Raw genomic sequence first — 19,144 nt, forward strand, 5'->3', positions numbered from 1 at the left:
CTTCCACAACCATTTCTAACTCTATTTCATTCCAACCTGCACCTCCTTCTTAATCTCTTTACTTCTCTGTTATAATATAGTGGATCTTTACCATTCCTTACCACCTTTAAAGGTGCAAACCTATTTTCACATTCCTCAACAATTGCTTTAAACCCATCCCAGAGTCTGTTTACATTTTTTTTAACGTTTTCCACCGCTCATAGTTACTTATTAAAAACTCCCTCATGCCTGTTTTATCAGCCATATGGTACTGCCTAATAGTCTTAATTTTATTATCTTCCTTTCTTTCACATTTATTTTTAATTACCACAAAAACTGCTTTGTGATCACTAATACCATCTATTACTTCGGTTTCTCTATAGAGCTCATCTGGTTTTACCAGCACCACATCCAGAATATTCTTCCCTCTAGTTGGTTCCATCACTTTCTGAATCAGGTGCCCTTCCCATATTAACTTATTTGCCATTTGTTGGTCATGCTTCCTGTCGTTCGCATTACCTTCCCAATTGGCATTTGGTAAATTGAGATCACCCGCTACAATCACGTTCCTTTCCTTGATCGTTTCCCACATAGCTGATTATCGTATCAAATAATTCTGAATCAGCATCTATGCTACCATTTCCTGGCCTGTACACTCCAAAGACATCAAGTTGCCTATTATCTTTAGAGATGAGCCTTACCCCTAGAATTTTGTGTTTGTCATCTTTAACGTTTTTGTAGCTTACAAATTCTTCTTTCACGAGAATGATTACTCCCCCTCCTACCATTCCTATCCTATCTCTACGATACACCCTCCACTTCCGTGAGAACATTTCTGTATCCATTATATCATTTCTCAGCCATGATTCAACTCCTATTACAATATCTGGTAAGTATATATCTATTAAATTACTTAATTCTATTCCTTTCTTTACAATACTTCTACAATTGAGCACTAACATTTTTACGTCATCCTTACTTGTTTTCCAGTTCCCTTAACACCGCTCCCTAGGCCACCCTGATTCGCTGAATGTACCTCCCTATAATCCTAAACAAATTTCCTAACTTATATGTACCTTTGCGGTTTAAGTGAAGGCCATCTGAGCGCAGATCCCTATCTCCTACCCACCCATTAGGATCTAGAAATCCCACTCCCAGTTTCCCACATACCCTCTCCATAGTCACATTTAAATCCCCAATCACCTTCCAGTCAGTATCCCTCCTACACAGTATTCCACTGATAACAATCTCTGCTTCGTTAAACTTCACCCGCGCTGCATTTACCAGGTCCCACACATTCCCAAATATGTTGGTACTTATACCTGCTTGTCTTACGTTGTTAGTACCAACGTGAAACACTGCCACCTTCTAGTTTCCCCTCCTCCTTCTCTTCTACTTTCCTCAACATCTGCCTTAACCTAATTCCTGAATAACACTCTACCCTGGTACCCTTTCCTCCTCCACACTTTTCCGACATGTCTGATGGAATCCCCCATGACCAGAGCCTCAACCCTACCCACCTCATTTGATCCGCTCCCCTCCTGGTCAGTCCTATCTTTCCTGATAGCTGCAGAAGCTACTTCCTCCTCCCTTTTCTCCATCCCATGACCCTTTTTCACCTGTCTTTTCCTGTCCACTAATCCACATTTCCCTTTCCTACCTCTTCCCTTACTCTTACTTCCACACTTCTTGGCAACAGTTTCCTGTTCCTCATCTTGCCTCGGTTGTTCTACCTGCAGTGACTCGTACCGATTTCTCACCGACACCTGTCCGGAATTCTGATCCTGAATGGAGCCCTTAGCCTGCATTCTCCTTCCCCTTAAAACATTACACCACCTGTCTTCCACAATTCCCCCCTTTTCTTCGCATCCCTCCATTACACCTACTGTATCCTGTACATTGTTTGAGGGAGGCCTACTTTCCTTCCTGTCCTCTGAGAGAATCCTAATTATCTCCCTCAAACTCTCCAACTCCTCCTTCATACTCCTTAATGCCTGGCTACACCCACAGTTCCTACACTCGCACTCCTTAGCCATTCTTTACTAATAATGAAAGGAAAAAGGAAAAATAAGATACCTTTTTCTGTGCAAAATAAGAATGGAAGGAAAGAAATATTGTCTAGGTTAGTTCACAATGATGTCACGACAATAATTCAATTAATATAGGCTACTACTACACTACAATACTACTTAATTGTACAATTTTTTATTCCTACAACACGCTAACAGGATGAAAATTGCTGGTAATTACTTGAAACAGAGAATAATACACAATTCTTAACTGCAGTTATGTCTACCCTAATTACAACAACAGAATTCTAGTCAGGGAGTTACTACAGATACCACAGAAACGGTACTGTACTACACAAATATTTCACAGTAATAGAATAAACACACTATTTTCTAATAAGATACTATAATACAATACAATAATTTTAAACTACGTTCAGTCGTATTTGTAACCCCCACTTTTCAGAAGGGAGCACATAATACAAGATACATATAAAACAAGTAATGATTTAATAATCCAAAATAACAAACCTGAAAGAATAACGTCAGCTGATGATACACTCGGAAAAACATTTTAAATTTCAACAACGCATGGCGACGCAGGATAACCAACATGACAACTAGAGAAAGGATGTATGGGAAGCAGGCCGGGAAACCCTACAGTGGACGAGATCTTTTTTTTTTTTTTTTTTTTTTGCTAGGGGCTTTACGTCGCACCGACACAGATAGGTCTTATGGCGACGAGGACGAGATCTTACGTGACGTTGTAGGGAAAGAAACGCGAGAACATTAACCCTTTTGTCTGACTTTACTGAACATATAGAATTTATACAAGGTATAAAGAACACAAAGTAAAAGGATAACATCATCAATTAAAAATTTAAATCGAACCACGAGGTTCCTATCAGTGTTTTTCAGAAAAGTGAATATTTACACAAAATTACAATTACATGTAAATAAGTGAGCATAATTTCGTTGTTGAAATTTACAATGAACATTTAAAGGGGAATATGACATAATTACAAACATTATACAAGGCAAGTTGAAAAATGGTACAAGGAAAGGAAACAACGGAAATTAAATTTAGCGCAGAGGCCTATAGAGGGGCAGTCCTCTCCTAATACACATCAGTGAGAGACGCATAGCTCAACAGATGTGCACTAAATTGATGCGGAATTACTGGAGGCAACTTGGAAGAAAAAATTAAAGTTTACATTTACACAAAAGGTTAATGAAAGGAATTGCCTCCAAAACAAAGGATATGCCTAGCTGACAAAACCAAGGCATTACAAAATCAAAATGGTGAAAACCAGGGTCTAAGGTAAACTCCGAACAAATGAATTTACATTTTAATTTAACACTTGAGAAAAGAACATATGCTTACCCCGGGATGGCTGGAGCCGGTGAGCGGACCACCTAACCAGGTGCGTCCGATCGTTAAGACGTATGAAAACCAAAGATGCTGAACAGAGCCCTGCTCCTGCTAAGGAGCCAAAAGGCCGGAAATTGGGAAATACTCAAACAGCCAATCAGGGAAGCTACCTATGATTCGACCCGAAGTTTCACCAATACAAATTAATGTTATTTTCACAAATGGCATTGCAGCACCATATATGGTAATGTGGGAAATTTATTCTAGAGGTTTCGATTGCGAAACTCGGCGATTTCGTGATCGAAGCCTCCACGTGACAACTACAGGGTGATACAAAAATGGTTTACCAACATATTACTGGAGATCTCCAATATCAATGTGTTCCAACACTCATAATGATTATTAAATATCAACAGTTCACAGTCTTTCCTGTAAGTCCTGAAATTTCACAAAAATTAAATCACATAGAAATTTACATAAATTTACACCAACAACAACAACAACAACAACAACAACAACAAAATTTCAGTTGACTTCTCGTGACAAATCCAGAATTAAATGTTTCCACCGATTCTATCAACTCACTACCGGCGACAGTATTCTAATTACAACAGGTTATTACCAAGCACAAAGAGATAAGAAAATTACCATTAAAGTTCGAAATTCGCAAAACTACTCATAATTATAGAATAGGCACTCTAATTTCTAATAAGTTACTATACTACACTACAATAATGTTTAAACTACATTCAGACGTATCCTAGGTTATTACTAAGCACAAATAGAAATGAAAATTCCAATTAGGCCCAAATTAGATATTTGCAAGATCTACCGGTCGGTACTCAAAGATTACTGACAAAGTTAAACATTTAGACAGATTAATATTAGTACTACTTTATCCTACTATGCTGTAATAGAAATGAAACCTGCTGTTTGCAAAAAAATACACACCAATATAACAGGCAAGATACTATCTAATATACCGTATCTACACTACAATTCTCAACTGAAATGTGGTTATGTGATTATTACAGATGGTGGATTACTATTATTTTCCCTACTCCGTGGGACGGAGAATAAAAATGTCCGTAAATGCTGAAAAATATGAGGTTGTTTACATTAATTTCTCCAAAGTATTTCTGTATAAACTATGCCAGGGACTTGAATTGGCATTATTGCAATGTAGAAACTTATTAGCTTACCGCTCATAAATACTGAAATATCGAGGTTGTGAAATATAAATTACGGATACTTTAACTGCCTACTCAGAATTACAAATGATCGGAATACAAGAATCAGCTGATTTTTATTTATATTTTCTTGATACACTACACCCTTTGTTTTTTTGCTACTGGCGTTACGTCGCACCGACACAGATGGGTCTTATGGCGACGATGGGACAGGAAAGGGCTAGGAGTGGGAAGGAAGCGGCCGTGGCCTTAATTAAGGTACAGTCCCAGCACTTGCCTGGTGTGAAAATGGGAAACCACGGAAAACCATCTTCAGGGCTGCCGACAGTGGGGTTCGAACCCACTATCTCCCGAATACTGGATACTGGTAACCCTTGTTCACGAGTGTAGCCAACAATATTTGAATACGAAGAGCGACAATAACAATTACCACTGTTAACTATTTCACCAGTGAAATATTGTATATTCTGCTGAAATTCTTGCTTTAAACAAAATTTACAACAGTAACGCGTTATTTAAAGAAGTTATTACCTTCGTGATAGGTGGGACCGTTGAATTGCTCTTTGAAATACCCTGTCAAATGCCTGCACTAATAGACTATAACCACTGCCGAAGTTACAACTCTTTTCAATATCCCATCTTTGTAACAATTTTATCAACGAACCTATTGATATTTTAATAATACTATTAAAAAGAAAGAGTTATTTCTTCTTTCACTCAGTCCTAAATTACAGGTTGTAATCTAGCGAACGCCTACGGAACTATCAGTGTTAAAACTGTAAATAAATACCACTAATCAGATCAAAAATTCCCTCCATGGGAATTTATAATTTCTATTTGAAATACCACTAATCGCAGATTACCACAAACAAACACTGAACACAATTATTTGTGGAGCTAAATATCTCTCTCTCTCTCTCTAACACAGAGCTCTTGGAACACTTTGATTTTGTTTTCCCCGCATACCTCAATTGCTGCTTCCATAAATGTCTGTCTTAAATTGTCCCACTCTTCTCCATTTTCTATTTACGTGTTAGGCAATTTCCTTTTTATCCAATCTTGGAATGCCATTCTATTATCTTCGTCCCCCAATTCCCAAATACCTATCTTTGGTTTCTTCTTCAGTTCAATTTTAGGGATTTTTACTTGTTTTAATTCCACAATTTATAATCTATGATCACCTTCCATACTTTCACTAGGGATTATCTTTGTATTCATGACTATTTTCCCCATTCTCGGTCTGTTGTTATAAAATTGATGAGTGTTCCATACTGTCCATCCCAACTATATCGGCTGATCTCATGGCTATTCCTCTTCATGAACCAAGTGTTCTTTATTATCAGGTTATTTCTGATACAAAAGTCCAACAGTATCTCTCCATCTTCATTTCTATCGCCATACCCATGTGGGCCCAGAACATTCTCATATCCCATTGTATCAGTTCCCACATGAGCGTTCAGATCTCCCGTTATCATAATCCCATCTCCAACAATGTGTTTCCAGTTCATTGAGGAACTCTTTTTTTTCTTCCACACTACATCTTGTCTGTGGAGCATACACCTGTCCTATCTTCAGTAGTTCCTTGTTTACATGTGTGTACATTATTATAATTCACTCAATTTCAGTGCTATTGGTTCAACATTCTGATTCACTATAAATCCCACTCCAATTCTTTTCTCTTTACTGTTACCCATCCAGTACAAGGTGTAGCCCTTTCTTAGTTTCTTCATTCCTTTCCCTTTCCATTTTACTTCACTTAATCCCAGGACGTTGAGTTTTTGTCTCTCCATTAGGTCAGTCAATTCATTTCCCTTCCCATTCATTCTTAAAATATGTATTGTTCCAAATCTGGTTTTTGTTCTCTGATCTAACACTTGCACGAACATCAGCATTACCATCGTACTGTGCAACTGTAGCCAGAGACTTGTCCATTTCATTTCCACTTGTCCATTCCATTTCCACTTTTAAACTTCCATCCGAGGCTTGTATTATAGTTGAAAGCAAGTACACATTTACTCATCTGCTGACGTGCTAAGCCTAACGCATCTGAGGATTTTCTTTCGGGGTTTACTCCCTTATCCTTTGAAGATCCCTCTTCTCCACAAGGCAGTGGTTTCCTCTTCTAATCTTCCCCAGAGAGGATGGGTTGCCTCATCTACCATCTTCACCATTCCAAAGATCTCCTCCTCTGCCTAAGATGCTGTTGAGGACTTCACCGGTAATCCTGGGCAGTTGTTGGGTTCAACGTTAGACCTCATGAGACTGGGTCCCTGCCTGAACTTAGCTCTCCTTCACACCGGCCTACTGATGTGGAGGATATCCACCCCGCAACGTGGATGTGCCAGACAAGAATTACTCAAGTGGAGGTTTAGGGAAGGTGACCCTATCTCCCTTGAGACGTGTTAATGGTTGTATAAGATGCCACAACCAATGATGATGGTGGTTATTATTCAGCTTTATTTTTTTGTCTCTCCTCTTTCCCTCTATTTATCCTTTTTTCATCCTATCCCACACCTGTCAAGGTGAATGAAGCTGGGAAATAGAATGAGAAGAACTGAGATTGATGTCAGTGCAGTGTATGAAGCTGTGATTATGTTTGTCCTTGTCTCCTCTCCCCACTCCTATTCATGTTCTTGCTTTTCTTTGATTTACTTTGCTAGTTTCTTTTTGAAATAGCAGAACTAATTACACAGCTTTCCACACATTTCTTACAGGCAAAGTTCCTGGATTTTAAAATTCAAAACATGGTCGGAAGCTGTGACGTAAAATTTCCCATCAGGCTAGAAGGTTTGGTGTTGACACACGGACAGTTCAGCAGGTAAGTTATGTGAAAGTGCGTTATAAATGCTCAGTATGAAAGTTAATGATAGGAGCATTCACATGACCTGTGTTGGGAATTCTTTTTTGTGAGTCACAGCTATTTGCATGTTCTCCTGCAACTTGAGTGGAGCACGTAAGTTTCCAAATACAAAATTAATCAGACACACACATGAATTTTCTCTGCACACCTAAATACAATCTTTTATTTACAGGTCAGACAATATTCCATTTAACAGTACGCTATTAACTTCAAACACAGTAGAATTGGAGGCAACCCCTTCCCCATTTGAGTGCATTTAACAACTATCTAAGGAGCATTATATGTCATATAAAGAAGAATAGGCTGCCAGCATAACTACTATTTATATTTTATAGTCAAGACAAGAGACTACATCTCGAATTTACACTTTAATACTATGTACAAACCCCAATTCTTTATCTTTGTACAACAGAACAAACATTTTATATTTGAATAAATTTTAACAAAATTTAGGGTACTATGCTTTCGCAGCACATCCTTGAACTTCAAACAGATATTTGTACAAGACATTTTATTTGAAGGTTACAGTTACCTCAGTAGTCAACGTAGAGGTAAGTGGGAGCAGTGCCAGCACTTTGCTAAAGGGCCCCGTGGTTGCCAACTCACTTTCTCAAATTAAGAGCCCCTGGGACTCCTTTTAGTCACCTCTTACGATAGGCAGGGATACAGAATGAGGAACTACCGTATTTGAAGAAAGCCGTGGATATCTATTCTAACAATGCACCACACATGTTGCACTGTGCTGTCCTGTTCAGGCGACGTGTACTTACAATATACGGTGGAACCTCTATTCTCCATTTTTGGGGGTGTGGGAATGTACAATACGGGAAAATGGAAAATCCGGGAACGAATTAAAACCATCAACAGTTTGCCTAAGCATTACATAAATGAAATATATATGATTACAGTAGAACATTGATTATACGTTCCCGGAAACTACGTTTCCCCGTATTATTCGTCAAATTACGTGGTCCCGAGAGCATCCTAATTAAATCACGTTGTAAAAATCCAGTATTATCTGTTCCTCGAAGAAACAATTTCCCAGATCAACTATCCAGAAATTTCAGTTTCATCAACGCTAAATCCTCGATCACGCGTTTTTCAAAAAACTATATCTCATGAAAGGACGGCTACGGCATACTTACGTATCTTGGTGTTAACGTCTCGTTATTGCGGTACCGATAATTTGAGGAAGTACTGTACTAGAAAAACGATCGGCGGCGAACTTGCATAAGGGACCAACTTAGCATCGCATTCCGGTGGTATTGTTTAGAGAAATCGTGGAAATCATAAAGCAGAGTGTCCACAACAATTGGAAGGAGACAGCACATTTCTTCGACAGCTCTACTTGAACACGAAACGAATTTCGTCAAATGTTCGTGCTTGCAAAACTTCTAAATTATGTCCAGGGTTAGATGTTTATTTTTTTTACTTTTTTCGAGTGCATCGCCGAACAGGTTTTTGGCATTTCCCTCAGGGCACTGTATAGTCACTGGGCATTCAGGCTGGAATTGACACTGCTCCTCCTTAAGTAACACAAATTTACAGTAGTATTTTAATATTATCCTACACGATTATGTTATCGAGACCAGAACAGATGTTGCACCTTACTTACAGAAAGCCATGGGAGGTTTTGAGATTGCCTATTACTGTTTTTGTCCTAATATAAGACTGGGAATTTCACGTTTTTGTGTTAAAATGTTGTGAAAACCGCAGTCGTTTGATTTGCGCACGTTACATTTAAAGCTTTGTATCATTTCACACTCGCACCGACTTGTACAGCGAGCGTGCTTTCCAGCTGAGCTCAAGGTCGCGAATAATCATAATTTAGGAAGTGTTAATGATATTTTTTCTCTTTCCAATTTGATTATGATTAGTGACAGGCAGAATTTAATTTTATGTATTTGAGAACTTGAAGATCGATACTTACATTCGAAACCATATTCTCAAGTTCAACGTAACCTTGAAAAGCCGTTGTAGGCCTAATTTATGCAGTACAAGATTTCCACAAACTGACTACGAACAGCATACCGGTGACCAAATTACAATGGAAGATAAATAAAGAGGATTTCGCCATCATGTTGGGCGCTAATGTATCTAATGTACTTTATTTTATTAGATCAGAGATAGTGGCGTAGGGACGTGGCGCCCCCATCGCCCAGTGGGAAACCACTGCAATCAGCCACCCGAGTACCGGCGGGAGAACCGAAGCATGGGGTATGGAGGAAATGCCATCCCGAGTCGAACATCAGGCTCTCTCCAAGGCTTACAACCTTGGAAGTAACTTGGTCGATGTTAAACTACACTGACCCCAAACTACAAGTTTTCAACTGCAAAGCATGGAGGAAAACTCAACAGGAAATTGTACCCCAGGTGGTAACCAATCCACCGTCGCCTTGAGGGACGCAAGCAGGCCTTCGGATTCTGGGGAGCCTGCACCTACATGCAAGGCGGTATCGGAGACTCCTAGGAACAAAATCAGCCACAAACAACGAAATTTTTTTGCTACCTTCAATGCCAACTCCCTCTTGAAAGTTGGTAAACTCAAACATCTTACGGATGTCCTCTCCCATCATGAAATCCTAATTACAGCAATTCAAGAGTCAAGGTTTACTGATGAACATGCGTTTGAATCACAAGGTTATAGAATCTTCAAAGGGAAAACTGGCAAACGTGTGATGAAAACTGTTCCACACCTCGGCACAGGATTTATTGTCAGCAGGAAAATTATTGATTCAGTCACCGATTTCAGCTCTACTAACAGCAGGGTCTCGATACTTAGCTTTTGGAGTATGAACAACGTACACACGCTTGTGAACGTACATGCACCAATTAACCAGGCAAACAAGAAAGACCCAGAAGGAACAGACAAATTCTGGGAGGACCTGGAAGATGTTATATCAAAAATTCCTGACAAACACACAATCATTTTGCTTGGAGACTTCAATGCCCAGATTGGCAAAGAAAGGAAATTCCAAAATATCGTTGGAAACTATCCAGCCCACAGACGAACCAAACGAAATGGGGAAAGGCTTATAGAGCTTTGTAAGGCATTCAATCTTGTTCTTAAGTCAACAGCCTTCAAACATCTACCAAGAAAACAAAAGACATGGATATCACCAAATCCTCACTTGGGAGAATTTCAAATAGATCATGTTGCCATTGCACGAAAAGCAACACAAGAGATCGAAAATGTTAAAGTCCTGAGAAGTGCTAACCTTGACTCAGACCACTATCTATCCAAGATCAAAATTAAGCTTCATCCAAGAAACACCAAAAGAGTTAAGATAAAGAAAACTAGCAAATTTGATACAGAAAAGCTGAAAACCAGCGAAAAATTCACTCAGAAACTTCAGTCTTTGGACACAGAAAATTGGGAACAACTGAAAAATGCCATTGTTGAAACGGCTGAGGACACAGTATTGCTAAAGAAACCAAAGAAGCATCCGTGGTGGACTCAAGAATGTGATGAAGCCATAACACAAAGACAAATCGCTTGGCAAAGATGGAATTCCCTGAAAAATCCAGAAAGATATGAAGACTTTCTGGAGGCTAGGAAACATGCAGCGAAAGTGATCCGCCAAGTAAAGCGCGCATTTGACAAAAACCAACTGACACAGATCGAGCAGGACTTCAATAAGAATAATACTAGGGATTTCTATAGAACCTTCAAACACAACCTCACCAAGTACACCCCACCAAGTCTACACTTCCGAGATCAAAATGGAGAAGTTGCCTACAACGACAAGGATAACTGCCAAATCTTGGCTAAATATTTTGAATCTCTTCTTAACTGCGAAGAACCAGAATCAGAATTCACCTTTGAAGAATCCAGACATCCCAACCCAGACTCTTCTTCCCCCACAAAAGAGGAAATCAAACAGATAATTACATCATTAAAGAACAACAAAGCACCTGGAGAAGATGCGATAATTGCTGAACTCTGGAAGGCTGCAGGTGAAAAGGCGATCGATAAACTAACTGAGATCATTCGCGAGATCTGGGAAACAGAGAAGATCCCAAATGATTGGACAGCAGCCCTGATTCATCCCCTACATAAGAAAGGTGACAAAACAGATGTAAACAACTATCGCGACATCTCCCTTCTCGCAGTAACATACAAAATTCTCTCCAAAGCCCTTCAAACTCGGGCAGAAGAGCAACTTGATTCACAGTTGGGTGAATACCAAGGAGGCTTTAGAAAAGGACGATCTTGTGCAGAGCAGATCATGAACCTTAAGTCTGTCCTGTCGTACCTAAAATCCAGGAATAAGAATTTTGTAGTTACTTTTGTTGACTTCCAAAAAGCCTACGACTCCATAGACCGACACACACTCCTCCGCCTTCTGAAGGAAATGGGCTTAGACAACAAAACGAGAGCTATCATTCAACAGACCTTAACCAGCACTACGTCCAGGGTGAAATTCAGGGGAGAAATTTCGAACGTCTTTGAAATCAAGACTGGTGTTAGGCAAGGGGATGGACTATCACCGCTTCTCTTCAACTGTGCTCTGGAGAAAATCATTAGGGAATGGCGCAAGGAGATGTGCAAGGAAGAGGTTGAGAATGGCCTTAGAATAGGATATAAGAAAGATGATCTTATCATAGACTGCCTAGCTTTTGCAGATGACCTAGCGATCTTTTCTGATTCCCTAGATACTGCTGAAAAACAAATTAACCAACTGAGAATCCAAGCAGCAAAAGCTGGCCTCCAAATCTCTTTCCAAAAAACAGAGTTTATAACCAACATCAAGCCAGCCCCCAGAGAGCTCATTGTGGAACAGGGAAAAATCAAACAGGTGGAAAAGTTTAAGTACTTAGGCGAGTGGATAGTACCTAACAACTCTGAGAAAGAAGCAATCATGTGCAGAATCAACAAGATGGAGGTGGCATATCAGCTGTCTAGGAATGTCTACAACAAAAGATCAGTGTCCATCAACGCCAAGCTTAGGCATTATTGTTCGGTTGTACGCCCGGAAGCACTGTACGCAGCAGAATGCCTTGCAATGAACAGAAAAGGTCTGATGGAGAAGCTAGAAGCTAAAGAAAGAAAAATCCTGAGAAAGATTCTTGGACCAATAAAAGAAAATGGTGAGTACAGGAGACGACACAACAGCGATCTGTACCAGCATATGGAGAGGATAACGGACACGATTCGGAAAAGGAGGATTAATTTTTATGGCCATATAGCACGCATGAGCACACAGAGACAAACCAATAGGATCTTTTCCTACTTTCTTAACAAGAAAACCAAGGGACCCTGGTTTATCGAAGTTGAAAAAGACCTTCAAGAAATAGGAATCACACTCGAAGACATCCAGAAACGTGTTCCTCTCCAGAAAAAGCTCCAAGGATACAAGAGGTTCCAAGAAAGGCCAAAGTTGAAAACAGGCAAGAAGTGGACTGATGAATGGAAGGAGGCTCACAGAACGAGAATGCGTGAGTACTGGGGAAGAATTAAAGCTCAAGGATGCAAACGGTTGAAATAACTTGGTCCACAGCAGGCCGAAACGAAGAAAGAAAGAAAGAAGAAGAAGATCAGAGATAGATAATTGTTTTGCTTGCCGTTATGGGTACTGTACTAGAATTTTCAAAGAGTTTGGCTCTGGCTAATCAAAGTTGCTGACCTGAAAGAAGTTCTCAGAGGAAACTGACGAAGTGTCTCCGGTAAAACTGACTGTAAAGTTTCGAGATTTTTAAATCGCGTACCGGTAATTAATGTTTGAAGCCGGCCCCACAGTCTAACTTGCTTGCCTCTCACCCGGCCCGGAGGGCCCGGGTTCGATTTCCGGCCAGGTCTGGCATTTTTACCTTGATATGAGGGCTGGTTCCAGGTTCACTCATTCTACGATTACCTTTAATTGATAGCTTTTGAATGGTGAGATAGCGGCCCCAGTCTAGAGAGGCCGGAATTATGGCCAAGAGGATTCGTCAAACTGACTATGCGTCACCTCGTAATCTGCAGGCCTTCGGACCGAGGGCAGTCGCTTGGTAGGCGGAAGCTCCATTGGGGCTGTAGTTTGGTTTAGTTTAAGGGTGTTTGTAAGATTATAAGTATAAATATTTCATTTTTGTGATGTTTAGCCAAATTGTTGATGGTTCATTCATTCCCGGATTTTCCGCTTTCCCGTGTTGTACGTTTCTTTTTCTGTGGTCCCTCCAAAAACTGAGAATCGAGGTTCCACTGTACAGTCTTATAAACACACCTAAACCAAAACCAACTACAGCCCCGAAGGGCGTTGGCCTACCAGCTGATCACTTCTCAGTCCGAAGGCCTGTAGATTATGAGATTATCCATGGTCAGTGTGACGAATCCTGGCTCTCTAGATCGGGGCCGCCATTTCACCATTAGATAGCTCCTCAATTAACTGCAATCACATTGGCTGAGTGGACCAAGAACCAGCCATAATATCCAGGTAAAAATGCCTGATGTGGCTGGAAATTGAACTCGGAGCCTCCGGGTGAGGGGCAGGCAAGCTATGCTGCAGGGTCGGCTTCAGACATTAATTGCACGAGTTAAAAATCTCTATACATTACATTCAGTTTTACTGGGGAAACTTCGTCAGTTTAGTTTCCCGTGGAAACTTCTTCCAGGTCAGCAACTTTAACTCTTATACGGTCAGCGAGCCGATCTATCGGCTCGACTGGCATTGCTTAAAACACTCAGCGTGCCGATCTATCGGCTTTGTGTTCGGATGGCTGTATAAGTACCTTAATGGACTCCCAGATGTCGGGAAAAGACATCAATAGTAGCTTTTGGATTTAGTTTACACTTTTCTCGAGAGATAGAGACACTAAGCTCACCTGTTTGGAACAAATGAAGTTATCAATCCGCGTATGTTCACCGCATGGCAAGTTGAAGTGTGCTGCTTGCGAGTACAGTCTCATTTAAGCTTCGAAATACGTGTTTTCCTTCGTTTTATTGTTACCATTTTAATAATAGATTATTGTTTATTATATTTTGTTTATATTCTACAAATATCAATGTTCTCAAGTGAATTTTAGTTTAACATTTCGTGTTATTAGATTTTCGTGCCACGAGTAGGCCTAATTTTTTTACATGGCTGGGCCAAGTTCTAGGATAATAATTCCGATGTTTTAGATTATTTAGATGCTTTAGACGATGACAGTGACTTTATAGCCGATATTGATTCGTATTTCAGTCCTACTCATTGGCTGAATGATCAGCGTTGAGGCCTTCGGTTCAGAGGGCCCGGGTTTGATTCGCAGCCAGGTCGGGAATTTTAATTGCCATTGATTAATTCTTCTGACCCGGGGCCTGGGTGTTTGTGTTTGTCCCAACACTTTCTTCTTCATATTCAGACAACACACTACACTACGAACTACCACGGAAACACGCGATAGTGATTACCTCCCCCCATGTAGGGTTGGCGCCAGCAAGGGCATCCGGCCATAAAACACGAGCCAAATCCACATGTGCGACACAGTTAGCAACCACGACCCCACAGGTGTGGGAAAAGCTGTAGATAAAGAAGAAGAGTGATTCGGGTTTTACAGGTACTGATGATAGGAGAATGTTTTCCAAAACACAAATGCTGACTCCGGAAGGTACGTGTACAGTTCTTTACGTCAGGTGCTATAACTCATGAGTAAATAAGAATACAAAAAACAAAATTTTATCATGTTATACAGAATTAAATGCTCTTATTTTCAGAATGACTGAACAACAATATCACTGAAGAGCATATTACTTTTTTAGTATTTGAAAACCGATTTTTATTTTTTGTAATACACTGACTGACAGAGCAAATGCAACACCAAGAAGGAGTGGTTCGAAAGGGATGAACGTTGGGGAAAAAACAGAGACGGCACGGACGAATAATTGATGTTTATTTCAAACTGATATGCAGGTTACACAATGCGCACGGCATCGACTCAGTAGGATGTAGGACCACCGCGAGCGGCGATGCACGCAGAAACACGTCGAGGTACAGAGTAAATAAGAGTGCGGATGGTGTCCTGAGGGATGGTTCTCCATTCTCTGTCAACCATTTGCCACAGTTGGTCGTCCGTACGAGGCTGGGGCAGAGTTTGCAAACGATGTCCAATGAGATCCCACACGTGTTCGATTGGTGAGAGATCCGGAGAGTACGCTGGCCACGGAAGCATCTGTACACCTCGTAGAGCCTGTTGGGAGATGCGAGCAGTGTTTGAGCGGGCATTATCCTGCTGAAACAGAGCATTGGGCAGCCCCTGAAGGTACGGGAGTGCCACCGGCCGCAGCACATGCTGCACGTAGCGGTGGGCATTTAACGTGCCTTGAATACACACTAGAGGTGACGTGGAATCATACGCAATAGCGCCCCAAACCATGATGCCGCGTTGTCTAGCGGTAGGGCGCTCCACAGTTACTGCCGGATTTGACCTTTCTCCACGCCGACGCCACACTCGTCTGCGGTGACTATCACGGACAGAACAGAAGCGTGACTCATCGGAGAACACGACGTTCCGCCATTCCCTCATCCAAGTCGCTCTAGCCCGGCACCATGCCAGGCGTGCACGTCTATGCTGTGGAGTCAATGGTAGTCTTCTGAGCGGACGCCGGGAGTGCAGGCCTCCTTCAACCAATCGACGGGAAATTGTTCTGGTCGATATTGGAACAGCCAGGGTGTCTTGCACATGCTGAAGAATGGCGGTTGACGTGGCGTGCAGGGCTGCCACCGCTTGGCGGCGGATGCGCCGATCCTCGCGTGCTGACGTCACTCGGGCTGCGCCTGGACCCCTCGCACGTGCCACATGTCCCTGCGCCAACCATCTTCGCCACAGGCGCTGCACCGTGGACACATCCCTATGGGTATCGGCTGCGATTTGACGAAGCGACCAACCTGCCCTCCTCAGCCCGATCACCATACCCCTCGTAAAGTCGTCTGTCTGCTGGAAATGCCTCCGTTGACGGCGGCCTGGCATTCTTAGCTATACACGTGTCCTGTGGCACACGACAACACGTTCTACAATGACTGTCGGCTGAGAAATCACGGTACGAAGTGGGCCATTCGCCAACGCCGTGTCCCATTTATCGTTCGCTACGTGCGCAGCACAGCGGCGCATTTCACATCATGAACATACCTCAGTGACGTCAGTCTACCCGGCAATTGGCATAAAGTTCTGACCACTCCTTCTTGGTGTTGCATTTGCTCTGTCAGTCAGTGTATATTTTCAAATTTCAAAATTTATTTTGTAGTAAAATATGCCATGAAGAATTTTGGGATATTTTTTTCCTAAACCGATATTAAATAGTGTACTACTGTGATTTTTTTCAATTTTGTAACTGGGGATTTCTTTATATGGCAATTTTTTACATTTTAACATGCATAATCATGAAAAATGGCCTGAGTGTTTTGGGCTTGACTGGTGAAAATAGCCTGAGAGCAAAAGGGTTAATCGGCTGATTACATTGAAAAATCTAATAATGCCAAGCCAAACAACAATCGACCATAATTAGTTTTCAATCCTCTATTCCACTTTAAAGCACATTAGATACAAAAGCACCCAACATGATGGTAAATTCGCTCTTTTTTTTTTTTTTTTTTTGAAACCTTCCAACTTTGAATAAGTATTGATTTTCAAAAGTTCTTAAAAGCATTATATTAAATTCCACAAGTCACAAGCAAATTGGAAAGAGCAAAATATCATCAGCACTCCAGAAATTTCCTTTATTCGTGACCTTGAGTTCAACTGGAAACTGCACAAGCCAGTACGAGTGGGAAACGATACAAACTTTTAAAATATTACGCAGCGCATATAGGCCTAAAATGACAGCGGGTTTTATAAAGACATTCATCATCATCATCATTTCCCTTTGTCCAGCTGTAGCCGGGTAGGGGTAAATATGGTTCCTCTCCACTTTCTTCGGTCTTTCCACCACTCCTCCAACACTGTGTCCCAGTCCAGGTTTCTTTCTATAATGCTGCGTTGGATGGTATCCTTCCATCTCAATCATGGTCGTCCACGGCCTCTCCTTCCTTGGATTTGCATTTCCATCACCTTTTTTTGGCATTCTTTCGTCGCTCATTCGCTTCATGTGCCCAAACCATCTTAGTCGGCTCTTCTCTATTCTATCATTCATTTTTTCCACTCTCAATTTCTTCCTGGATTTTCTCATTCCTTATTTTGTCTCTTCTACTCTTCTGTATCATACTCCTCAAGAACTTCATTTCGGCTGCCTGTATTCGACTCTCATCCTTCCTTTGTCATTGTCCAAGCTTCTGCTCCGTAAGTTGTTATGGGTACGTAATACATCTTGTACATAGTATCCTTTGCTTCCGTGTGCACATCTTTGTCCCATAACATGTTTCTTACACTATGATAGAAACAACTTCCAGCTTGAATCCTTTTACTAATCTCAGCATCCAGTCGAGCATTCTCCATTAATTCACTCCCCAGGTATTTAAACGTTTCCACTACTTCCAGGGGCTTGTCTGCAAGTCTAATCTGACCTTTCCCCATCTTTCTCCCCTCTAGTCATAACAAGAGTTTTACTCTTTTCTACACTTATTTTCAATCCACATTCTTCAATCTTCCCATTCACCACATTCAACTGTTCTTGAACCTTCCTGTCGTCTTCTTCCCAAATCACAATATCATCTGCAAATAACATCATGTTCATTTCTCTTCCTCCATATGCTGCTTTTGCTGTTCTCATGATGTCATCCATTACTATTGTAAACAGGATTGGTGATAGAACACTTCCCTGTCTCAGCCCACTAGTTATTTTGAACCAACTTGTCCTGCCAAATTGTGTTTGCATGCAACTACAACATTCCTTATACAATGCCATGATCATTTTTATTACTCCCTGTCCAATTCCTTTTTGCACCAGACTGTCCCAAACTTTCGTCCTGGGGACACTGTCATATGCCTTTTCAATATCAGTGAATGTCATCACCATATCATTCCCGTACTCCCAATGCTTTTCCATTAGTTGTCTCATAATGAAAATGGGCTCTATTGTTGACCTTCCACTTCTGAAACCAAACTGATTTTCCTGTATCTGATTCTCAACCCTCAACCTTATTCTACTTTCCAGTATCCTTTCAGTTATCTTAGCAACATGGGATATTAGAGTAATTCCCCTGTAGTTCTTCAAAACTTTCTTATCACCTTTCTTGAAAATTGGGATGATTATTCCTTTTTGCCAATCCGCAGGGACCTCCTTATTCTCCCAGACATTCCTGAGAACCTGATATGTCCACTGCAGGCCTACAGCTCCAGCTGCCTTTATCATCTCCACTGAAATTTCATCTATTCCAGCAGTTTTTCCACTCTTCATCTTTCTTACTGCCATTTCAATTTCATTCATTGTAATTTCTTTATCCATTTCTTCACCAACTAATTGCCTTTCCTGGTCATCCATTGAATGACTGTCATCCGTTCTTATGTTCAGCAGCTTCTGAAAATACTCTCTCCATCTATTTCTTATTTCTTCTGGCTTTGTTAAAATTATGCCGTCCTCATCCTTCACAAATCTGGTGTTTACTGGATCTCTCTTTTTGTTTCTTAAGATACCATACAGTAATTTCTTGCTGCCCTGCGTATCATCTCTCAATTTCTGTGTGAATAAGGTCCAGCTTTTCCTCTTTTCTTCCTCCACTACTTTCTTGGCCAAATTCTTTGCCTCCACATATTTTCTTCTACTTTCTTCAGTCTTAGATGTTTTCCATGCTTTCCATGCCATTTTCTTTTCCTTCACTTTAATCTTTACCGTATCATTCCA

The 19,144-nt window shown here is 40.9% G+C and overlaps 1 protein-coding gene across 1 annotated transcript in view; it reads left to right on the forward strand.

Moving 5' to 3' along the window:
* Positions 1-19,144, forward strand: part of Tbp (TATA binding protein) — a 98,435-nt gene that overhangs the window by 70,445 nt on the left and 8,846 nt on the right. The window contains exon 4 of the mRNA XM_067153937.2: positions 7,265-7,368. Within this exon, the coding sequence (XP_067010038.1) occupies positions 7,265-7,368 (104 nt within the window). The remainder of the gene's footprint in view (positions 1-7,264; positions 7,369-19,144) is intronic.

The sequence above is a fragment of the Anabrus simplex genome, chromosome 9 (assembly GCF_040414725.1).
Source record: "Anabrus simplex isolate iqAnaSimp1 chromosome 9, ASM4041472v1, whole genome shotgun sequence".
Classification (NCBI taxonomy): Eukaryota; Metazoa; Arthropoda; class Insecta; order Orthoptera; family Tettigoniidae; genus Anabrus; species Anabrus simplex.